The sequence below is a fragment of the Typopeltis vanoorti genome, chromosome 3 (assembly GCF_054136105.1).
Source record: "Typopeltis vanoorti isolate ZY-2024b chromosome 3, IOZ_Tvanoo_1.0, whole genome shotgun sequence".
Lineage (NCBI taxonomy): Eukaryota > Metazoa > Arthropoda > Arachnida > Uropygi > Thelyphonidae > Typopeltis > Typopeltis vanoorti.
In genome coordinates, this window is record NC_143551.1 from 111,807,525 (window position 1) to 111,833,838 (window position 26,314).

At 35.5% G+C, this 26,314-nt stretch overlaps 1 protein-coding gene across 3 annotated transcripts in view; it reads right to left on the reverse strand.

Annotated features, from left to right (window-relative positions):
- The window catches only part of LOC150108469 (U6 snRNA-associated Sm-like protein LSm8), a 107,749-nt gene that overhangs the window by 49,259 nt on the left and 32,176 nt on the right, over window positions 1-26,314 (reverse strand). The window contains exon 2 of one of the 3 annotated variants that reach the window (XM_090390801.1): window positions 6,993-7,033. The exons of the other annotated variants lie outside the window; for them this stretch is intronic. Within the exon in view, the coding sequence (XP_090246927.1) occupies window positions 6,993-7,033 (41 nt within the window). The remainder of the gene's footprint in view (window positions 1-6,992; window positions 7,034-26,314) is intronic. 3 annotated transcript variants of the gene reach the window in all.

Below are 26,314 nucleotides of genomic sequence, written 5' to 3' on the forward strand. Positions count from 1 at the left end.
CTTTATCTGGTCTCTTTCGACTAAAGGTTAGTTAGCCAGTCTCATATGGAGGTAAAGAATTTTTCGTCCCTCAGAACAGGCAACCGGCCAGTAGAACACATGCAATTTACAAGAATACTTAGAGGCATAGGAGTAACAGCCTTATCCTTGGATTAAGGTTAGGAAATCCAAGGATACTTGAAAGGCCGTGGGCACTAAAATGCCTGTTAGAGCCACTGATGGATGGATAGATGGGAGTATTTGCCTCCCATGATAAGTCTTTTGACTACATGGTGATCTGTGAAAATAATAATAATGACATGAATTAGCTTAATGTAATTAAATATTTTAACATTTTACATAATGAAAATGATTTTTAATACTTTTTCTTTCTTTTTTTTAAATACAATTACCTTGCAAAACAAGTTAAAGACTAGACCACGTATAGGCAGTCCCTGGGTTACAGACGACCTGACTTACACCGTTCCATACTTAGACCCAAGGCTTTCCATAAGGATAATTAAATCAGTGGTTCCCAAACTATGCACTGCAAAATATTCCAATATTTTCACTGAAATAACCGCACCAACTGTGCACTAGGTAGGTCTATGTTCTGACCTTGGATGCCGTGAAAAATTCTGATATACTAAGGGTGCCATGAAGCAAAAAAGTTTGGGAACCACTGAATTAAATAATTAAATGAATAATTTGGGAACTAGTTTCTTCCGCGCATGTAAACAAACCCGCATGTATGAGTTTGTTTTTGTTCTGTTTGTTTGAATTAAAAGAAAGAGCACAATAGTTTCTGTATCTTATTATTACAGTAAAGGGGTATTATTATTATTATTACCATATATATGCTGTTCATCAGGAATCTGAGTTACATACAAATCCAACCTAAAGACGTTCTCAAGAACATATCTCATCCGTAACCTGGGGACTGCCTGTACATCGATAAAAAGTGAGTCTGGCTCCAGGGCAAGAACATACTTTGTTTTCATGAATTTTATTGTTTGTCTTTCCCATTAAATAATTATTTCTCTGATGATTACACAGTGGTTAACATTCATTGTGTAAAATTTATGGAGACAAAAGCACGTGTTAGAGCAATTATGATTATTATTATTATTGCATGGGCACCTTGATGGAGTCCTAAGGCTCATCATCGAGACCCATGATAAGCCTTAGGACTCCATCGAGGCAAACCATTCCATTCATTCACTACTACCCTCCAAGCAAAAAATCTAGTCCTAATGCCCTTTGTTAACCACACTCTTACCTAACTTCCAGGGATGACCTTCTTGTACTGTTCCTGCTAGTCAAGTGCTGAAACATTTCTCCTGCAATCCTTTAAGTAACTTAAATGTTTTTATCATATCTTCACCCCCCCCCCTTTTTTTTTTTTTTGCTTTTCAACTTTTGCAATCCACAAACCCTCAATCTATACTCATAGAAAACATTCCACAAGCCACTCACCATCTTCGTCACTTGCCTCTGGAGCTTTCTACTACTTCCTCATCTCCAAGAAGCCCAGGTGACCAGACCTGAATACAGTAAACTAGATGTGGTTGCATTAAGGCTTTATCAAGAGGAATGATAACTCCCTTATCTCTTAGTGTGTTCTTCAATGACCAAGTAATCCTGTGAGCTAATCTGGTTACTTCAGCAATATGCCCTCTAAACTTCAATTCTCTATCCACTGCTACCCCCAAATCCCTGGCTTTTTCAATTTCCTGGAGTACAGTTCTCTTAATGTGGTACACAACTTGAAATCTCTATATCCCAACCCAAAATGCATATACACTTTTCCAGATTAAATTAACATCCATTATGTTTTGTCCATACTGTCAGTCTATTCAAATCATTCCACAAGATCTCTACATCACCTTAATTAACTATTACCCTACCCAACTTTGCATCAGCAAACAACTGAATATCTTGCTTCAAATTATTTCCTATATCGCTTATGTACAAAATAAACTGCAGTGGTCCAAGCACAGAACCCTGCAACACACCAAGAGCTGCCTTCTCCTGGTTTCTGCTCCTCATTTATGCTACTTTTTGGTATCTTTCTATCAGCCACCCTTTTATCCAAATTATCAGTTTCATATCCACTTTCATTTGTTGCAGTTTGCATAATAGAGTTCCATGTGGTATCCTGTCAAATGACTGCAAAATCTAGCAGTATCATTGCATAGCTATTCCCTTTATCCAACTCAGCTGTCACTTTATTATAAAAAGTTCATAAATTACTACGGCATGACCTATCCTTCACAAAGACGTGCTGCCCCTCAGAGTATAATATTCTTATCCACCCATTCCTGAATTCTCTTTTTGACTAACTTTTCCAGTACTTTTACCACCACTCCTGAAATACTAATTGATCTATAATCTGCTACCACAGACTTAGATCCTCCTTTACGTAAAGGAATAATTTTCCCCTCCTTCCACTCTCTTGGGACTTTGCCAGAGCTGAAACTTAAACAGCCTAGTCAAAGGCATCACCAGTTCCTCTGCACATTCTCTTAAAATGAGAGCTGATATCCCAACCAATCCCAAAGGTGCATTTGCATTCAGATTCTGCAATATCCTGAGTACCTCCAATTTAACCTCTGTTCTCACATCAGTCCCTGTCACCTCTATCATAACAATATCTTGTCTTGGATGATATACCCTTCCAAAGTGATCACTCAGTAGTAGCTCAACAATTTCATCTACCTCTGTTTCCTCTCTACCATCTGCACTCATTGAAGTCATCCTTTCATAGTCATTCTTCCTCCTACTTGCCACAGAACAAAAAAACACTGGAATTTCCTTTCGTCTTTTTGGCAAATTTCATCTCATAATCTGATTTTGCTTTCCCTACCATGCTTCCTCCAGATATCCCTTAACTATCCTGCATGAACTGTGAACATCCTTTCCCAGCAGAACTTTATGCCATGGTGCTGGTTCAAGCTGCACCATGGCATTACCTCCCAAGTCAAGACCACATTATCACTTTCCCCAACGGAGGAAATTGTAGCCACCTTAGTTATGGAGAGGTTTTCTGACCATATAACAAGATCCAACATTCTCATACCACAAGTCTCATCTGTTAGATCTTGAATGACGGCTCTATCAAGAATAGAACTGCTCCATTCAAGATTTAACAAGGAACAAAATCAAGCAAAAGCACACTTGTACTCTTGGCAAAACAGACATAATGTGTGAAGATGCAGATATTAACTTTGCTTAAAAAGGAATTAAAATATAAAAGAAGAGGTTGAATCTTAAATTAAAATGAAATCGAAGGAGGAAATAAATATTAAATTGTACTATGTTTAAGGTTATTGTCTAAAATATATGGAATCTTAATTTGTCAAAAACATCAATGTTAAAATATGCCATGTATAAAGTTGTGTATCATCGTGCGAACGAAAGTTCAAAGGTTGCAGTTTGACCACCAAAGATGACTAATGAGCGATGAGTAGGCATTCGTGGAAGGCGCAAGAAATTCGGGTTCCCCGAAAAAAGCACTGTGCATACAGCAAGGAGGTGATGTCACTCGGTGACAGCAAATGGGAGAGAGTCGTAGACGTTTGGAGTGCGGAAAGAGGGCACTATAATGGGGTTTAAAAATGGATTCACATTGTTGAGAGAGACTTTTTTTCTCTTCCTTCTACGTTTTTTCTCCTGGTTCCTGTGGTGTTCTCCGGTCGCGTGTGCCCTCCCCCATGGGTGTCCTGCTTGAAATTCCCGAGCGGATCAGCATGCTTGATATCTGACAAGACGTGTGAAGACGGCAAAGCGACAGCATGTTTCCTCTTGCTGAGCGATGCAAATCAGAGAAAATATAGCACGAGATGATGGCAGTGTTCAAGTTTTAGACCATCAGTGTGGATCTAACTGATGAGAAAGCAGCAAAGGATTCCTTTGAAGGTAAATCGTGTTAGAAGCGGTGATGCAAAGAGTTCGTAAGCCCAGAAGAAACAAGTGGCTAATTCGGGACGAGCACATGACTCCCACGTGGCAGCAATCCATCGTACAGAGGGACAATCTATAACAAAGAACAGATTGAAGGAGTGAGAAATCATCTAACAAGGTGGTAATGTACAAATCTATCCTTTTTTGTGTTATCTATTTGTGACGAAGGTGTAAAATGGACAGAGTTTAGAAAAGGAGAGAGAGAGATTTTTGAGACAGTTTCCTGTTTTATGTTAATCGAATTGGACTGGTAGTCTACATTCATAAGTTGTCTAGACCAAGTTTAATGTGTATGGGTCGTTAGTAGCAGTAATCTAGTTTAATACCAACATCCATGTTTATGATATAGATGAACATAAGATTCTCATGAGTGTGTTTGAATAGCCTGTTTGATTATTATTACCCTGCTTTATATTTATTATTACCTTGATACACTCGATTATATGTGTTGTTTAAATTGTAATGTTTTTAGATAAATAATAAATATGTTTTCCCATGTATACCTGAGTTTGTCTGAGTAAGAGATTGAATTTTACCACTCACGAAAATATTGAACCTATGTTTAGAGGAAAAAAGGGGAATTTAAGATTGTCAAGGCCATGACTGTATACTGAGAACTCAATCAACCTAACTACTTAATCTATATAAGGTATTACTTGAATTCTGGGAAAGTTTCTTCGGATAAGACTATCCTAGATAGGAATTCTTATCCGAAGAAATTATCTCTCAGTAAGTGTGTAAATTCCAGTTCCTTCCTGTCACGTGATCTTCCCTCCTTCCAATTTGTGTCTCTGAAGTTGAAGTGCCCATAATAATTACTCGACTTGCACTCAATATATGTACTAATCTGATGATGCATGTCTTCCACATCATCCCCTAGCCTATACCAGCAACCAATTTTATATTTTGTCCTACTGGCTTCAATCTCACATTGGACTGACTCAAAAGAACTGCCATCTGCCTGCCTGACTCCTATTCTTGTTGGCTGGAATTCATCTATTATCAGCAGTACACCACCCCATGCCCTGTCTATTCTATCTTCCCTTTCTATATACTAATGCTAGAAGCATTAGTATATAGAGACTAGATTCCTCATTTTTTGTTCATTCACATGCTCATTTGCTTCATGGGCACCTTCATGCACACTTGTCTGCATCTGCCCTAATTACTTTAGTTTTCCTGACTTTGCACTTTCACACTCCCAGTGAACAAAGCTCTCTCCAGACACCTAACTCTGAATCCATTTAAGTGCACATAAGTCAGCTATAGTAAAAGTGCTTTGTTAACCATTTATACAAACCTGACCTCTGGTGAGAGAAAAAAAAAGGGGAGGAAGTTAAAAAATAAAATACCATTAATTTTTATATAATAAAAAAAAAAATATAATAAAATAACATACAATTTTTTCCCTATCATACAAATGATAGGGAAAAAAATCACTTAGCCAAGAAACTACCAGCAACACTCAAGGAGTTGGCAGGTCATTCTCCCTTCTACATAAGAAAATACACACTTCATAAATAAAATTAAAAACATCACGCTCAACAACGAAAATTTATTAGTCAGTTCTGATGTGACTTTCCTTTTTTATAAATGTCCCAACCAATGACATAATTCTTCTCCTACAGAATAAATTTCTACTTGATAACACAGCCTTCTTTGTGCACACCCATCATTGCAATATTTCATGTGGCAAAATAATTTCTACCTAAAAAAAAGAAAGTACGACCATGGTCTCACACTCAACTCCTGCCCTGATAGCTAACTTTTACATGAAAGACTGAGCAACGAGCTCTAGATTCAACAAGTCTAAAGCCCAAAGGTTGGCTGAAATATGTTGGTATGTTTGCCATTTGGACCCAGACACCAAATGTTAAACACATTCCTATGCCACCTGAACAAACGCAGATATATACAATTCACCATTGAGAATGAAAGCAATAACACTCTTCCTTTTCTAGATACACTTGCTATATCCTCCTCTTCTTCTACTAGTATGCCTCGGTGCACATGCTTAGTTGCATTTCTTTGTGCCCACGAAGATGCCTTGATGACAAGGCAAAATACTGGCTTAATAATTTATTAGCTAAATAAATTCAGTTAGTAATTTTCTCTAGATGTATGATTTTTCCAACATATGGGATCATAAATAATCTACTAGAAACAAAAAGTGGGAGATTCCCTGGAGATCTCACACAAATGTTATCATGAAACTTCAGCAAAAATAATACTCAGCCCTAACTGTCTGAATGTAAACCTCAGCCACAACTTATCAGACTATTATTCAACTATAAATTCAGCTGGTGAAAATTGTGACCAATCATTTTCAACAATATCAACTGGTCAAGAACAGTTTCAAACTGCAGCCATCCTTTTTCAGAATAATGACAGATACTGCATTTCTAATGTTTTCTTGTGTATTTGCTAAATAATCTTTTTGCTTAATAAAATTTGCTGAATTATTTGATGAATAATCTTTATTCTGAATCTTTTTATATCTGCACTAGATGAAATCCTCAAGATTAGGATGAAACTAATTGTGCTTTTTTATAAGATAAATAAGAATAGTTTACTTTATTCTTATTTATATTAACTAAGCTGTTTCCTCTCAGTTTAAATAATCATATAAAACTTACACACACAACCTTCCTGAACTCTATTAAGATACAAGCAATAACTGTCATCTTTGAAAAACATTTATGAAAAAGATTCATGCTTGTTACTTACTGTAAAAATCAATCAAGTCAGTTTCAAGAAGATTATGTCAAGCTTACCGCCCCCCCCCCCACACACACACCCAGCTAAGACTTCTAGAATTTAAATCAAAAACCATATTCAATTGAACTTTAATATATTAAGAACAATGAATATTATCCACTGCAAAACTGAGGCACTGCATGGCAAAAGTGGAGCAAATTCTGTGTGATCATTATCTGAAGCTTTGTGGTTTCTTAGCACAAAAATTTTCTGTTGCTGGATTTAAAAATGCAGATCTTGATTAAATTAATATCAATAAGTATAGAATTCAAAACATTACTGCATATACTCACAACAATATTTCTGCCATCAGCTGTAATGATTGACACGGTATCTTAGATGAAGTTAAGAAAAGTCCTAAATTCATCATCAATTTATGAAAAAGCTTGTGTGTGCAATGGTCAAGGCAAATAATGACAAAAGTACAGAATCAAACTACGCTAAAACAAAAACCATTGTTAAGTAACACATTATAAAACTGTTATATAGCAATATTATGAATATTACAGTCATCATCAACAGACTTCTTTTGTTCACGCTGGACAACTGTCTCTCTGCTTCTTCCACTTTGGATTATCTTGTGCATCTCTCTCTCCACCATAAATGTCCATAACATCTTGCAATATATTATAATACACAAATTATATTAATTTTAATACTTTACCCAAGCATGACTATACACAAAAGTTTGCATATTAAGTATCTTCAATAACTAGGCTACCTGTATATGAAAATAGATGACACTATATCAACCTGCCCTAGTATTCCCAAATGCAATCCCTTTCAGATGTGTATATTGCTCAGAATTATGGGAAGATTCATTATCAAGATCTTTTGACCCTTATATTTCATTAGTTCCAGACTTGGGCTTTAGTATCTAATGGTAAATCATTCAATTACAATTCCTCTTTTCCTTTTAACCTTGAGCCTCATTGCAGGAGTTCCTGCCACGTCTTAGAAATTACCAAATGTTATCAATATACATGTACAGTTGACCATCGAAGAACGCGGGTTTGAACTGCACAGTTCCACTTATATGAGGTTTTTCAAAATAAATATATTGGAAATTTTTTGGAGATTTGTGACAATTTAAAAAAACTTGCAGACGAACCAGAAATATCAAAAAAATTAAGAAAAAGTTAGGCATGTCATGAATGCATAAAATACATGTAGATACTAGTTTATTTCATCATTTACTACCATAAAGTATACACAAATCTATTATAAAAAAAGTTTCAATTTATCAAAACTTACGCACAAACACTTACAAACCATATATGGTCATTTGCAGTTGAGAGAAATGTAAACAAACGTAAAGATGCAGTATTAAATCTTAACTGTATAGAATTAAGTTATTAATTAGTTCAATTAATTAGCATAAAATAAAAATTTTATAACAATTTGTGTATAGGCTAGGCTACCATGAAGTAATCGTACTGACTGCACTAGGCTACCATCAAGCAATCATATTGTTGCTTCTTCGTTATCAATGCATGAATCGTTATACCCATAAACAAATATGAATTTTGTTTCCATATTATCTTTTCATTTTTGATGTCTAGTATTTGTAATACATATAACATCTACAGTGTTTTGTACCTATTAAGACAATATTGATGTAGATACTGACAAACATACGATTCAGCTTGTAAACAGACAACGTAAACTTACGGTATTGATAAATACAGTAGAGTACTGAAAATCATAAGGAGGTGAAAATACATTTACAGTTAAATGTATTTTCACTTCCTTATGATTTTCTTTAATAACATTTTCTTTTCTCTAGCTTACTTTATTGTAAGAATATAGCATATAGCACATTCATACCATACTTAATAATAAATAATTATAATTATATATAGTTATTTATTATTTATACAAAATGTGTTAATCGACTGTTTATGTTATCGGTAAGGCTTCGGGTCAACAGTAGGCTATTAATAGTTAAGTTTTTGGAGAGTCAAAAGTTATACGTGGATTTTCGAACAATGTGGGGGGGGGGGGGGTCAGTGTCCCTAACTCCTGCATTGTTCGAGGGTGTCAACTGTGTGTGTGTGTGTGTGTGTGTGTGTGTTTAAAAAAAAAAAAAAAACTTGAACACAAGATTACATACACCAAAAAAAGCTAAGAATTCAGAGTCCCAGAAAAAATTCTGGAACTCTCTGAATTCTTATTTCATCAGATAAATATGATGAAATCAAATGAAAATCAAATGAAATCACATATCAAATCCTTCCCAATATCATTAATGTACAGATTGAATAACAGTGGACCAAGGATTGATCCTTGTGGTACACCACTAGTTAACTTAAATCTTGCAGACTCACATCTCCCCATATACACTTTTTGATATGTCAGTCAGCTATCCTCTTAACCATGCTAATATTTTAGAATTAAAATATTAACATGGTTATAATCCAAACTCATATTCTCCAAATTATGCAAGTCTCCTATGCTAAATTCTGTCAAAAGCCTTAGTAAAAATCCAAAAGTATCTTGGTGTATCCATTTCCCTTGTCTAGTTCAATGGTAACATTATTACAGAATGTAAGCAAGTTGCTAAAACGTGACCTTCCCTTAGTAAACCCATGCTGTTCATTGCAAAATAGAGATTCACTGTCAACCCATTTCTGAATGATAGCCCTAACCAATTTTAACAAAATCTTCACTACTACTCCTAAGATACTGATTATAGCAGAAACCAATTATATATTCCATCCTGTTGACATCTATCTCACACCACATAGCCTCAAATGAACTGTCCTCTGTATTCTCTGTCCTTGTGATATACCTCAACATTTTTGGCTTCAATTCCCCTGCTATCATTAACAAATCCCCTCACCACATCTTGTTCCTTCTGTCCTCTCAGAAGATACCATATCCTTTGCATTATTCCTATGACATCCTCACTCAAAGAAGTCTCACTAATGCCTATAACTTTTAGACAAGTTGAGATACCCAATGTCCTCTTTGCCCTTATTTCAAATCCTTTAGGAATTGCCATTATATACTTAAACTGCAATATCCCCTTCATCCCGCAAATTCTCTTACACATCATGTTGCTTAGTCCACTAACGTTCAGAACCTGTGGCGCTACATCATGTAAACACTCTCCCACTTAACTTCTAGACCTCGACTTACACTCACCTGCATTTCCACCCCACCCACCCACCCCCGCAAACAAAAATATTCCAGTTTCCGACTGCACTTTCAAAACTCTCCTTGAACAACACTTTCTCGAGACTCCTGATCCAAAATCTATTCAAAATGCAAACTATTCACCTTATACAAAATCCTTAAAATCTCTTCACAATCAACAAACTCCACACCATTCCTCCTGCATAATCTATGCACCTCTCACTCATGATTACAGCTCTCCATCTCAGCTTACCTCTATCATGGAATTGCAAAAGAATAACTTTTACATTCTCACTCTTCTTTTTTCCAAGTCCTAGCAACTCTTTCATATCCTCTTGCACATCACACTTATCACCTGCTAAATCATTTGTGCTAGTCAAAATAAACATCTTTCACCTTCACGCTCTGCATCCTTACAGTATCACTAACATCCTTAATCTTGATACCAGGAAAACATGATTTTGTCACTCTGCTCAAGCTCTCCTGTTTTTTTTCAATGAATCTCCATATAAAATTTGATCCTGATTTTTGCAATTTTGCTCTTTCACGTTCTGCTTTCTCTCCTCTTCAATCTCTCCTTTCTTTTTGCTTGTGTCATACCATCTACTAGGTCAGTGGTTCTTAACCGGTGTTCCCCGGAAAGATGTTACATGACAGTTTTGAGTGTAACGGGCTACTCTGATCCCAACAACTGACATCTGTTATGTGCGTTGACTTCTAAACCAATAGATTGGTAGGCTCTATTAAAGGATTTGTTACCCTTGCAAAGAAAATAAACCCAACTATTATATCTACACACTGTTTTTTTGCACAGAGAATCCCTAGTTTCAAAAACAAAAGCACGTCTTTTTTAAAAAAAACTTCACATATCTATGGAAGCCAAGTATGAATGTTTGCTTTTGCACACTAAAATGAGATGGTTATCCAGGGGTAAAGTGCTATTCCAAATTTTAGAACTTAAGAATGAATTATTGGCCTTTTTTCAAAAATGAAGGTACAGATGCTTTTGTAAAAATTCTTCAAAATGATATTTGTGTGCTAAAATGGCATATTTAGCCGATATTTTTAATTACTTAAAAAGCGTTACTACAAGTATCCAAGGGAAAAATTAAAATATTTTGACATCCACTGACAAATTGTCAACTTTTCAGGAAAAAGTATCTTTGGAAAAACTTCATATCAGAAAAACACACAGTAGATATGATTCCTTCACTCCATAATAAAAATGTTCGGGGAATTATTTCCGTTATAACAGAACATTTAACAATATTGGAAGAAAAGATTTTAAGTTACTTTCCTTTCTTAAATACACACTTATGACTGGATACAAAATCCATTTGGCACAGTTAATACATCGAGTTGTGAATTTTCGTTACAAGAAGAACAATTAGTTACCTTGTCAACGGATCATACTCTAAAAATAAAATTCTCTGAAATAACTCTTGAGGAATTTTGTATTTTTGTCCAAGCCGAATACCCAGCTCTCTCCACAAGTGCACTGAAAATTTTGTTACAGTTTTCAACATCATATTTGTGAAGCTTGGTTTCTCAATAATAACCAATATAAAGCATGAAATATTTTAATAATATGATGACAGACAATTTTGCAACCAGCATATGGAAAATATAACTTAGGCATTCATTTAGCTCTCTGTATCTTCAAAGATCTGGCTTTCATTGGTTATGAGGAATTTCATTCAGCAGATATGTATTTAGTTTTTTGTTGTTGTTGTTTTGTTTTTTTAACTTTATTTTGTTTGCGCTAACAGTAGTCCCCCCCCCCGACATCACTTGATCATCATCATCAAATTCCTGACATGCAACCTCAAGGGGGTGCACAGGATATGATAGTACTACATAAAAAACTTACATCATTACTAACTTCCTATCTACAATTTTCCTCCAAATCAATCTGTTACCTGTCAAGACTCCAACATTATCAGATCTAATATTTCTATCTTCTAAGGTACTTTTTACTGTATCAATCCACCTATATCTTGGTCTTCCTCTGGGTCTTTTTCCTGCCAACCTGGCAGAGAACACTTGTTTTTGCTAATCTTTCCTCTTCCATTCTGTTTAAGTGACCATACCACCTGAGATTAGCTCTGCTAACACATTCCTGGATGCTAACAATGTCAAATTCTTTCCTAAATCCTCGTTTTTAATATGATATTGCCACTAATACCATCTGCCACACCCGTAATCTTTCTCAGGACTCTTGTATCTGCAGTCTCTAATGTAGATACTAAGTTAAAGGTTGTGCTATCTTACAATATCTTACAACTTTCTTATCCATATTTAAATTACCATCTTCGTTAAAAATCGTGCCTAAGTAGCTGAAATGTTTTACTTGATGCAGTTGATATTTTCAATGCCTCTGCCTATTTTCATTGTCTTATTACTGCTGATAAAACATCACTTGAAAGAACAGTTTATATCTGTGGTATGGAATTTCTTTGTCACATTAAGGCTGTAATTCCACTGTTACTGAATCACAGTTTTAAGTCTTGGTCTACAAGGTTGCTCTTTCCTTTTTATGTAACAAACACACAGTTTTTTAGTTTTTGGAGATAATGGTATTGATTTCCTCAAGGGTGGGTACAATCTTCCAGGATGTGAAGAGGCAAGACAAGTGACTAAGGTCTTAAGAAATGATAGGGAATGATAAGATATATTCCATCATGCCATATGACAGAGTGCATATTTAATTATAGTTAAATACATTGAAACTAGGGATAAACAATTACAGGGTTTTTATTGTAAGATAGCACAAATACATATAATGGGTAAGAAGTCTCACTTCAAGATGCTAAGCAATATTTTCAGCTTGTTTATTGTATTGGCCACATATGGAAATAAGGAAGGACAAAAGTTATACCAAACAGCCTTTGAGAGTAACCAAAACACCTGTTTTGGCTACTCTCAAAGGCTGTTTGGTTACTTTACACCTGTTTTGGGCTATAATACAAACTAAATGAGAAGCTGGAGTTTTGGATTTAAGCCACTGAACATAGGCTGCATTTTTATCATAGAATGCAGAGGCACATTTTTAAAGAATCAAGGCTTGAATAAGAATCAAGGGTTTGCAATGTGAGGAATGAAAGGTAAAAAGGTGTGAAAGTTCTGAAGCTAATTGCAGCTGACATACCACTGTATAGGATATGAGGCTGAGATCAGCTGGAGAAGAACAATATGTAGAAAAGGAGGTGGATAAGATTCTTGTCAGAGGTGCCAAGCACATCTGCTGAGTGGAAGGATATAAGAGTTGGATAAAAAAAAATGACCAAAAATGCCTGGTAATCTGGTTAGTAGGTTAGCTATTTGTGAAGTTAGAGAAGGGGGAGCTACTCTATGTTATGAACATTAGTCTCCTAAGGGTAAAAAATCTCACAATTTTGTAATTTGATCACATGAAATTGACTTTTAGCAAAAGTGGTCAAAAAAGGTAGCATGGGTTTAGAATCAGAAGAACTGTAAAGGACTAATGAACACTATAAAGTGAGGTAAAGACATTTTTGACCAAGATCAATTTAAAATGCAGAGATTCCAGGTTGGATAACCTTTGGCAAGGGATAGCTGATCTGACCAAAGAACATGTTCCTAAAGTGAAATTGATGCCTATGATTAAATGCGTTTGGTATCAGGGATTTTGAGAAATTATTAATTGATATGAGATATAATATATTGAATCAGGGAAACTAGACTGTTGTGGTGGGACAAGTGGTGAGAATTTGTGTGTAAGAGCAACAATGATATGTAATTGCATTAATGATAGTGTGCATTATCATGGAAATGAGTAAGGATTTTGTTTTCATCTGGTTCAGACTTATCAAGCATGCGCAAGAATATCTACATAAGTAAGGTACTAGTTAACAGAGATCTAAGTTGTCAACTGTGTTACACAGAATACAGAAGTGAGTATATAAAGAGCATGCAGGTAACTTATTATGTCTGTATACACCAATTTTTAGGAGTCCTTCATATTTACAAATTTAGGGACACAAAACACACGTGTTGAAATAATTATTTTACTTATTATTAAAAATAAAATAACACTTGACGTTTCGACCCCTGTATTGAGCTTATCATCAGAAAGATACATGTGTATAGGAAATCAAGCTACATGCTCTTGCACTCTATAAAGGTAAATGAAATCTACGCTGTTAATTGATCTTTTTCTTAGCCTGACCTCTAGTGATAAAAATAAATTAAATTAAATTAAAATAAAAATAAAATAAAAAATAATAAAAATAAATAAATAAATAAATAAAAAATTAACAAATAAAATAAATAAAAAAACTACAATAAACTCTGCTAAAGTCCTCCTGTACTAAGATTCTCTTGGATTTGTACAGTTCAGATTGTTATACTACGATTTTCTTCTGGACTTGTACAGTTCAAGTTGCTATTGAATGGTAAGGGGGGGGAGCTAAGAAAAAAATCAATTAACAGCATAGATTTAATTTATCTTCATAGAGTGCAAGAGCATGTCGCTTGGTTTCCTATACACATGTATCTTTCTGATGATGACCTCAATACAGGGGTCGAAACATCAAGAGTTATTTTATTTTTAATAATAAATAAAATAATCATTTCAACACGTCTGTTTTGTGTCCCTAAATTCGTAAATATGAATGCTGATCACCGTGTAACTTAAAAGAAAGAATTTTTAGGAGTATTAAAAACAGAAGGGTAGAGTTTGTTGCTCAGTGAACATGCTGGGACCAGGGCTCCAGAAATGCAACTTAAATCTACCAGCCAGAAAAAAAAAAAAAAAAAAAAAAAAAAGCTTACTCGCCCAAGATGTGTCCACTTTATATATATATATATATATATAAATCATGATCGTGATATAAAACGTTTCAAATTTCAGCTTGTCTTTTTATATATATATATATATTGTTATAAATGATGTTAAAAAACTAAATGTTATGTTGACAAAACAAAGTAATATATTCTTTACGTCTCACTATACATTACATGTAATTATACAGAAATAGGCTTTCCTTTGAGGCGAGATTAAAATGTATGTCACAACACAGCTCATCACAATTCAGTTTGTGTTCTAGTTCATTTATTCTTCATAATGAAGGGTGAATTTATATTTATATAGATTATCTATGAACAACAATTTAACAGAGAAGACAAATAATAAAATTCATGAAAAGAAGAAAGTAGGTGGCACTTGATGTGGAGCCAGACTTATTTTCACAATGCGCTCAGTCACATGATCCAGTCTTTGAATTGTTTTTGCAAGATAATTATATTTTTTAAATAACAGTATTAAAAAGCTTTTCATTATGTAAAATTTTTAAGCATTTAATTACACTAAGTAAATTCATGCTGTGATCTGTGAAAATCAGCTTAGGACAATGCTCTATTACAATTGCACCCCTATAGACGTATTGCAGTATTTAATTAAATTGTGCCAATTTTAATTTTTGTGTTTATAACTGTTGGTTTATTTTGTTGATGAAATTATATTGTAAGAAAAGTACAATTAATTTTTTAAAAGAATATACTGTCCATTACATATGCCGTGCATGCATACTGTATATGCATGTAAGTGTAATACTGAACTAAATGAATGCAATGATTTGATTAAAATTTTATTTATTGGAAATGATAACTGCAATTTAATTTAAATGCATACATGATATGAAAAATCGACACATTTTCTCACATACTTGAAGTGTGCAAGATTTACTGTTTTCAAGTAAAGTGCAGTAACGATAACATGTATCGGTGGCTCATTTTTCTCACTTCATAACTGAAACAAAAAAAAGTGTATTGTGTAGTTGAGCATGCATGGAGTGAAAAAAACTATGTAATATTCCAGTGAGAGAAATTAAATTTTTGGAACTCAAAACTGGATATTTATGAAGTCTTTCAGATAGAAAGAAACACATTTAAAAGTTATCAATTGTTACTTTACGATAGTGACGAGAGAACAACTGTTGGGGATTTGGAATAGGGCAGGTTGAGTTTTTAATTACTACAAAAAAAAAAGTCTTTCAATATAGAAAGAAAAATAAACTTAATAAACCTTAAAAATAAACTTTAAAGGAAAGATGAAAGTTACGATGATTGGTTTACATTATGACTTTTAGAGAAAGCCAGTAACTAAAATTGCAACTATTTCAGCAATTCTTCAAAAGAGAATGCTGTAGTATTCGAAATAAGGATTTTAGATCTGGAAGTTTTATTTCCAACTCTCTCTGGAAATAAAATTTCTCTAATGAATTTGTTGGCAGCCACCCGTAATCAAATAACTTGACAGTGAATGAAATGTTTTAAGTGAAAATTGTGAAAAAATAATGTATGTTGAATGTATTTAGAATAAGGCCTAAAATTCACTTGCCACTTGTTACTGTTTACTCACCTGTGGTGAGTAGATTTCTGGAGCCTTGACCGGGACCTCAGATTTTAGGCATCAGTCAGAAGGCATCAGAGAAAGATATACTAACTGATATCAAGTTAGGAGAGGATGGATATGCTACAAATGACAGAATGAGTCCAGTTAGAGTAGAAACCTATAACTGCAATGCTTTCCATTTGACAGTGAGTTTGAATCAGTTGTTAGTGATAAAGAAATGCATTATGAAATGAAGATGAAAGGTTGAAACAAGTTGATTATCATGGGGGACTTTCATTATCTAAAAATTGATTAACAGCAACGAAATCTCATGAGAAGAATGAAACCAATTTATTGAGTTCTTGTGAGACAACTTCCTGCAAGCAGCACACAACAGAAGGACCTCCAAGTCAAAGAGCATTAGATCTGATTATAAAGTGAGATGAGGGGGCAATTAAAGATGTAACTGTTCTGTCTCTGGATGTTATCACTGTTCATGCAGTAATGACTTGGAAAGTGGCTAAATTTATGAATGTTTCATTTAGGAAAGATTACATGTTGAACTATAAAAGAGGAAATTATGACCAACTGAGGAGTATGATTAGTTCTGTCGAATGGTATCAGTTGTTTTTAAATGCTTCCCATGCATTTAAAAAAACAACTGGGAAGCATTTAAAAAATGCATAATGCAATATCAGAATGTGTCCCTAGACTTTGAAGAATAAATAGGATAGGAGTGAAATGAATGTGCAATCTTATTAAGATTACACATTCATCTTCAGACAAAGATATGTGTAAGGAATACCATGTGCATAAGGATAATGTCACTTATGAAAATTATAAAGGAGCAGACAAGAAAAGTTACAACTATTGTCAGGCCCTCCTTATCCATTGGGCTAAATGGGCTATAGCCCAAGGGAGCCATTGATCCAAGGGCACTTAAGAACCGAGTATGATGAAATGTTTTTTTTTTCCAATTTTGGACGCAAAAATCTCTATTTAATTTGAAATGTCATCAAAATTAAACAAACATATTTAATATACAGATATTTAATTATTACAGAAAGGAAGAGAAAGATTATCAGAAAGTTCTGAATTTAAGACTGCAAGAATGGTTAAGAGAAAAAAGCAATTTGATGAAGGAACATCAATGGAGACACAAAAGTTGATAAGAATACAGATTTCCATATCAATACTTTCTATGTAATTATCAATACACTTTTAGCAGAAATAAACAAAAGGTAACCTGCATATGATCATATAGCCTCCAAATTTGGATTTTTAATCAATTTAAAAATTTGTGACGAAGCGATCATTTGAAAAAAGGCAACTTCCTTATATAATGAATATTCAATTGATTTGAAAAAGGATTAGTTGAAAAATGTTTGCATTTTAAGCACATAAATTTATTAACTGATGAAACACTATCAAAAGCTGAATGCATTCTAAAAACAATAATTGAGTCGTAAATCGAATGTACATTCCCAATATAACAACAGCTGTACGATTATATTTAATAAGTATTGCTTGCACCAATTGTAGTGGGGAAAAATCATCTTCTACTTTGATATGAATTAAAAATTATCTACAATCATCATTAGGACAATCCAAATTAAATAATTTACGTATTCTAGCCATAGAACACGATATATTAGAGAGGATAGATCATAGTGAAATTATAAACAGATTTGCAGAAAGTAAATGCTGCAAAAAAAAAGTTTAATTAGAATTTTTTTAAGCTTTTTTCTATTGTGTGTATTTTTATAAATACAAGTAAACTACCTTTATTATATCATAAATATTGTTGAATTAAATAAAACTGTGCAATGTTGATATATTTTAAAATATTTTTTTTTTATAAAAGTTATTTAATTAATTATATGTATTATTTAATTATTGCTCGGTCCAATGTGATTAAGACACCAAATTTTTTTAGCCCAGGGTGCTCAAACTTGTTAAGATGGCCTGACTATTGTATGGAAACCTAAGTCTGAGTATGGAAAGAAACTGGCTCTGCAAGCTAAAGGAAACAAGAAATTTACCATTTTTGCTGCAAATAAAAGAAAGAATGAATATGAAAGAACAACTATACTGAATGCAAATGGTATGACAGTGATTGATGCAGAAGACTGCTCAACTAATGAGTTCTGATTTTGCTATAAGCTATCAACCTGGTGAATGCAACATTGAATCTCACTGCTATCTCTAGATGAAGAAACTCAGTTTTATGAGGAAGCGGTACTAGAGCTATTGCACAAACTTAAGCACAGATGCTAAAAGAGTATTCAGTTTAAACTGGCTGTTCCTTTGACCACGCTATAATAATTTTAGTCTCAGAACAGGTATGATTCTACAGGCATGGACAGTCTTTGTACCACCCATGTGCAATGGGCATCCAATGATGTATCCAACAATCAACCTGTCAGTATCTCTGGAGTGGTGGTGAAATTTTTCAAAGACTTGGCAAGGACTTACATATAGAAATCGATTAACTGAAAATCTATACTTTGCAATGAACAATATGAGTTTATTAAGGAAAGGTCATGTTTAAGCAACTTTCTCACATTTTATAATAATGTTACTATTGAGTTACATTAGGGGAATGGATACACCATGATGCTTTTTAGACTTTTTGACAGGACACAGGAATGGAAAACTTGCATAAGTCGGAGAATATGGGATTGGATTATAAAATCTTAGCATGGATAAGAGATGGCTGACTGACAGATATCAAAAAGTGGTATATGGTGGGGAATGTGAGTCTACATGATTGAAGGTGACCAGTGGTGTACCAGAGGGATTAGTCCTGGGTCCACTGTTATTCAATCTTTACATTAATAATGTTGGGAAGGATTTGTCAGATGATATACAGATATTTGCTGCTGCTGATGATGATGATACAAAGATAGGTAGGATAATCAGGGATGCAACTGATATGTAGTAGTTGCAGAATGATTTGTAAATGGCTATCAAGTTCAATGTTAGTAAATGTACAATCATGCACTTTGGTGTGATTAGATATTCAATGTTATATTATACTGATGGATTATACCATAAGAAACTGATCAGGCTAGGGATCTTGGAGATTTAGTAAATGGACAAGAAGTTGAAGTTCATAGTAAAGATTGCAAAATACAGCTCAGAGGAAAATGGCAATGCTGAAATTAACCTTAAATGTACATATAAGAAAGTCATTTTGCCTCTTTACAACACCATGATACAACTTCACTTAGAATCTTGTATGCAGGTCTAGTCACCTGGTTTCTGTGGTGATGCTGATACTGTGGAGAGAGGGTAAAGAATACTAAAGATGATAATGGGAGAATTGTGGAATACAGATTATGTAGACAGATTGAGAATTTGTTACTAGCAAGCAGGAGCAAAAGGGTGATATGATTGTGACTTACAAACTTTTGAAAGAGTCATACAGGATATCAGTAGATGGAATTTTTCATTTTATGGAGGATGAGAGGGCATCCATGGAAGTCGAGAATGAATGCAGTCAAGAAGGGAGTGACAGGTAAATTTTTCTCTCATAGTGTGTGATGGGAAAGAATCACTCACCACACTGGTGGTGGTGATTGCAAGTGAAGGAATTCAAGAAACGTTACGGCAGCTGGTGCAGATGATATATGGCCTCCCTGGAGTCCCTGATTACCTAGAGGTTTGTCTAAATAATAAAAAGAAATATTGAGCCAGGGGAGGGCAAAAAGAAAGGATTTCAGGTTGGATAGCCTTTGTCAAAGGATATCTAATGTGACCAAAGCACACATTCCCTTTTGAAGAATGTATCATGCAAGATGTATATGGATAGTTGAAGTGGACAGTAGTTGTGGAGGGTACCAAATGAGGGTTAAGTTAGAAATAGCAGATCAGATTTTGATGTCTGTAAGTGTTGTTATATATCATTAATGTTTGTAATGATTCTTTCAATATAGGTGAAATGGATATGGAAGTGTGACAACATTTCTATGAAATTTGTCTTACATAAACTTTCAATACAAATCCTCTGGTCAGTTTTCTTCTTTGTTTGTCGTTCACTTCAAAATAAATGTAAGTATCCCACAAATATCTTTATCTGCGCATTTGCAACTGTTCAATAAAACAGCAAACAAGAAGTTAATAATGGTTGCCACAGTGTTATTAGCAAAATGAAAATGTATTTACAACAAACAACTATTAAACTACCATAACATCAAAATCACAAAAAAATTCTGTGAAATAAATACCATTGAAATTATATACTGATGTCCAAAAGCTAAGGACAAACTACATTTTTACCTGTATATAAAAATAAAAAAAATTTTGTGGCTACAATAAACTTATGTCCAAATGTGGACATAAATTTATTGCCAGCATACCAATAAATTATATTGCATAAAAAAATGTGTTATAAATTTCATACAAGTTAAATTGTTACAAATACGTTTTAGGCAAAATTTACAAATTTCCTGAGAATGTAGTTAAGGAATTAATATACAGTGTTTATAGAAAACAATGCAGAGAGAGAGAGAGACATTTCAGTATGGAATATGTCCACCTCAAACTGCAATGCAGCTCCCACAACTTCAAACCATGCTTAACACCAAGTGATTCAGGGGTTCTTCAGACAAACTGGTCCACTCCTCTTTCAGAGCAAGGATAAGGCCTTGTTTTATGGAGGGAAATTTTGAGCACTAATGCATCTCCCAATTGCATCCCAAATCTGTTCTATGACGTTGAGATCTAGTGGGCATGCTGGCCATTTGATTCGATGAGGAATTCAGAAGGTCTTCAGAAGATCACTGCTCATGTATGATATGGTGTGGCATTGTCATCCATAAAAATGAATTCTTCGCGGAACAATCGAACATGATGTTGAAGAACTTCGTTGCCATATTGTTCATCAGTCATTGTCCCTTTTTCCAGCACTTGTAACTCTATTTATAAATATTCCCCACATTAAGCATAATGCCTTCCCACACCAATGACTCCAGCACAGCCATATCTAGCCTTTTCAAAAACATTCTTGCAATGGTAAGGAGTAGAACTTTCATGCCGTGTCATCCAGAAATCTGAGGAAAGACTGTAATGATTATCATTAGTCCATTGGTGTCTTGTCCAACTATTATGGATACAACAGCATTAAAATGTGTTCCATGATGAGCTGTAGATAAAGGGATGCAGACCACACGCCATTGTACATATAGGTCTACTTGTCGCAGACATCTTGCCATAGAGTGTTGGGATATCCGTGAACTCGTACTTGAAGGAGCTGAATTGCAAGCTGACCTGCTGTGGTAATTCAATTATTACATTTTGCTGTTATAAACAAAAATCTGTCTTCATGCTCTGTGATAGAGCAAGTGCAACCTCTTATCAAACACATTCCATTGGTATGAAACAATGTCCATAGCCTTGATACAATGCTATGTGAGATTCTAAACTCTGGCAATACTGTGGCCTTCAAGCTTTCCAATAATTCTTCTCCACATGAAATAATCTAGATGTCTTTGAGACATTACAATTTGCAATTTAAGTTTGCAATAAAGTTTATATATAAGTTTATTTAAAAATCAATAAAGTCTGCAACTTTTTTGTGAAGGAATAAAGAAAAAAGAAAAAAAGGAAAAAAGAGCTTCCTTCAAACAAAGTCACTTAGCACAGCCATTTGCTTTTTATCCTGTTGAGTGCTACCATGTGATCCCTTTGCGTGTGATTCAAAAATTTGAATATGTACTCGCTTTCTACTAGAAATCATCAGTTATACAAATTGCCACAAGGTCATTCATCTGAATTTGCAATTGTAATCTTCAGAAATAGTGTTCATCCTTAGTTTTTGGACACCAGTATACCAGATCTTAGGTAAATACAATTTAATGTCAAACATTTTTCAATTTCTAAATATGCACCAATCTTGAATGAGCATATGACAAGTCAACCATATATAGTTGTTGAACTGAAACTAATAAGAATTCTACCATAAAAAAACAATTGTAAAATGATTCATAATTGCAAATTATGATTATTTTTAGAGTCACATGGAGGAATAACACCATGGATATCAGGTTACTCTTTCTCCAAGAGATATTCCTTGCAGATATAAAAACATTAACAGAGAAACCTTCTATTGAATTACTGGCATCTCAAAGACCTAACAGGGCTAAAGCAGGGGAATCTTATTCTTACCCCAATCATATCACCTCTCCTTCTTCTATCCACCAAACTCTGCAGTCCACATTCCCTCAGTCGATCCTCATAACTATCATTGTACAGTCCTAAAACCATCTTGAGAAGGGTGCTGACCTGTATCTGGCTTTGTACCCATTCCACAGTTAATTTATCCCCTTCAAATGCTGGGGACCAAATCTGAGAACAATAGTCTAAGTATGGTCTGATCAGGGTCTTATACAATGGAATGATAACAGTTTTATCTCTGCAGGTCAGCACCCTTCTCATTACTGCAGCAATCCTCTGTGTTACCTTCACCACCTTTGCAATATGTTCCCTAAATTTCAGGTTTCTATCAATCATCAACCCCAGATCTCTTGTCTCCCCTACTTCCTACAGTATAACTCCCCCCATAGAGTATGCAGTGTCCCATCGATGTTTCCCAAACCTCAAGACCTTACATTTTGCTGCATTAAACCGATACCCCCATTCATTTGCCCATCTATCTAGCTTTTTCAAATCCTCTTGCAGGGCTGCCACCTCTGCACTATTACTAATAATCCTTCCCAGCTTTGCATCATCTGCAAACAACTGAATATCCCCTTGCAATCCACTGACAATGTCATTGATATAAAGGTTAAACAATATAGGTCCCAGTACTGAGCCCTGTAATACCCCACTCGTAACTTTCTTCCTCTTTGATATTGCTCCACCATACACAACTCTCTGATGCCTATCGGACAGCCAATCCTGAATCCAGCTGACCAATCTGACATCCAGACCCATGTGCTGCAACTTAAATATCAGCTTATCATGTGGCACCCTGTCAAATGCCTTCGCTAAGTCTAAAAAAATGGCAGTATATGCCTTTCCCTCATCTAATACTCTTGTAACCTTATCATAAAAGGCTAGCATATTGCTAAAACAAGAGCGCCCCTTCACAAATCCATGTTGACTCTCACAGACAACATTACCCTCATCTGTCCAATGCTGTATACGGTCCTTCACTACTTTCTCCAAAATCTTACTAACTACTGATGACACACAAACTGGCCTATAATTAGACACTTCCAGTCTGCTACCGCCCCTCATTCAATAGCACTATCTTACCTTCCTTCCATTCCATGGGTACCTTTCCCACAGCCAGACTTCCATTAAAAAGCCAGGTCAAAGGCACTGTCAGTTCCCTAGCACATTCTCTCAAAACTCGTGGTGAAATACCATCCAGATCCACAGCTTTACTGACATCCAGAGTACTCAGTATTTGAAACACACTCTCCTCCTGTACCTCTAAACCTCGAACCTGTCCAATCCCTCTAGCATTAAAACTGACTCCTCCAGGATGAAATACTCCAATAAAGTGTTCATTGAACAATTCCACTATGTCCTCTGGAACAGTCACTCTATTCCCATTTTTTATCCCACAATATCATTCTTCCACAGTCATTTCTCCTCCAACTGGCCACATATCTAAAAAACTCCCTAAGATTTTCTTTGGATCTTAGGGCCAATTTCCTCCCATATTCCAGTTTCATCTTCCTTACCATACTAGTCACTCTTCTGACCTGTGTCTTATACTCTTCATGCATCTTCTCTTCACCTATCTCCTCATATCTCTTCCATAGCCTCTTTTTCGCATGCAATTCCTGTTTAATATTGTTTGTCATCCACTTTACTCCAAATTGTGTCCTCTTGTTCACTCGTGGTATACAACTTACCATTGCTGCTAACATATATTCTTTCATAATTTTCCATGCACTAATGATATTCTGGCCTTCCAATTCCTCCCTCCATGAAACTTACCCAAGTTGATGTCTAGACTATTATAATCACCTGCCTTATAATTCCACATATGTCCCTGTCTCTTTGATGCTCCTGCATGTCTATTCATTTTCCAAGTCAAAACCATATGGTCACTCTCTCCAACTGGTGGGAGAGATGTCATCTCAGTTATTATCAGCTCTTCTGATGCTATAACCAAATCCAAAACTCTTGAACCTCTTGTTCCCTCTGCTACATGTTGCCTAAGACATTTGTCCCTCAAGAATTCTAGAAATTCTATTCCCTTATTGCTACATGCATCCTCCTCTCTCCAATTTATACTACTGTAGTTAAAATCTCCCATAACAATCATTCTTCTTGCACTTGCCAAACTCAACTGTCTAAACATTTCCTGGTCCCCACCCTCTATGCTCCTGGGTCTGTAGCAACACCCCACTAAATATCCTGTCTTGCCCACCTCTACCTCACACCATATGCTTTCAAAATGATTAGTGTCACTGCCTTCCAAAGTCTCCACTCTTAGAGGACATAGGTCATCACTTATCATAAGCAGTACTCCACCACTACCCTTTCCCTTCCTATCCTGCTGAAAAATGCTGTACCCAGTGACTTCTATTGATATTATTATATCCTCTTCTGTCAACCACGTCTCAGTGATCCCAATAATTTTTGGCCAGGCTGATGCTATCTGCGCCACCAATTCCTCTCCCTTATTCTGGATACTCCTGGCATTAGTTTAAGCATATAAATGCATTGTTTCTATACCCAGAATTATCCCCTCTAGATTCCACTGGGCTCAGTGTTAGCTGATGTCGTCCCCCTTCTCCCAAGTACCCATTCCCACAAGAGGCCACCCCTGCTACCATCCTCCATGGGACACACTGACTTGTTCAGAACAGCAATCTCTCCAGATGCCTATGTCCTTCCTCATTCAAATGTAAGCGGTCTCTCGCATAAATTCCTCTCTGTCCTCAAATGCACTCCAAGCATCCACATATTCCAGTCCTCTCTTGTCACACATTCTAGTTATTATGTCATTCAATATTACTGCTCTTCTGCTCAGCTTGTCATTATCATACCTAGGTAATACACACACACTATCTTTCCTCTCTGTGTCTTCGTTTGTACCACCTCAAGCAAGAATCTCATATCTCTCACTGCCCTATATACACCACCACTCAAGTCATTTGTTCTCACCATCACAATCATCTCATCCACCCTTTCACCTCTCTTAACTGCCAAAGCCACACTTTCTATCGTTCCTCCTGGCAAACACTCCTCACGCATCCTATCTTGAACACCACGAATCATTGAGTCTCCATTATACTTCTTACCATTCCCTCTCTCCTATTGTTTACATTTTCTCCTCTTCTTTCATTCCCAGACCTCTCTCATTCTGTCTCTCCTACTGTTTCCATTCTCTCTCTTCAAGCACTCCCATACCTCTCTCTCATTCCGTCTCTCCTGCTGTTTCCATTCTCTCCTCTTCTAGTACCTCTCTCTACCTTCCATACCTCTCTCTCTCATTCCCTCTCTCCTGTTTCCATTCTATCCTCTTTTGGCACTCCCATACCTCTCTCTCTCATTCCCGCTCTTCTACTGTTTCCATTCTCTCCTCTTCTAGTACCTCTTTCTACCTCCCATACCTCTCTCTCATTCCCTCTCTCCTGTTTCCATTCTCTCCTCTTCTAGCATTCCCATACCTCTCTCTCTCTCATTCCCTCTCACCTGTTTCCATTCTCTTCTCTTCTAGCATTCCCATACCTCTCCCTCTCTCTCCTCTTCTAGTACCTCTCTCTACCTCCCATACCTCTCTCCTGTTTCCATTCTCTCTTCTTCTAGCATTCCCATACCTCTCTCGCTCTCTCTCATTCCCTCTCTCCTGTTTCTATTCTCTTCTCTTCTAGCATTCCCATACCTCTCTCATTCCCTCTCTTCTACTGTTTCATTCTCTCCTCTTCTAGCACTCCCATACCTCTCCTCTCCTATCATTCTCAAAACTCTCTCTCTCCCCTACTCCGATTTGCCTTGTATTTATCTCTTCCATTCTCCTAATCTCATCTATCATACTTCTCCCAAGACATTCCACCTCCTCTTTCAGCTCCTCTACCTCCCTCTGCAGGTCAGTCACTCTTAATCAAAATTCATTCTCCCAAACAAAACCATCTCCTAAACTTTCACAGTCACTCG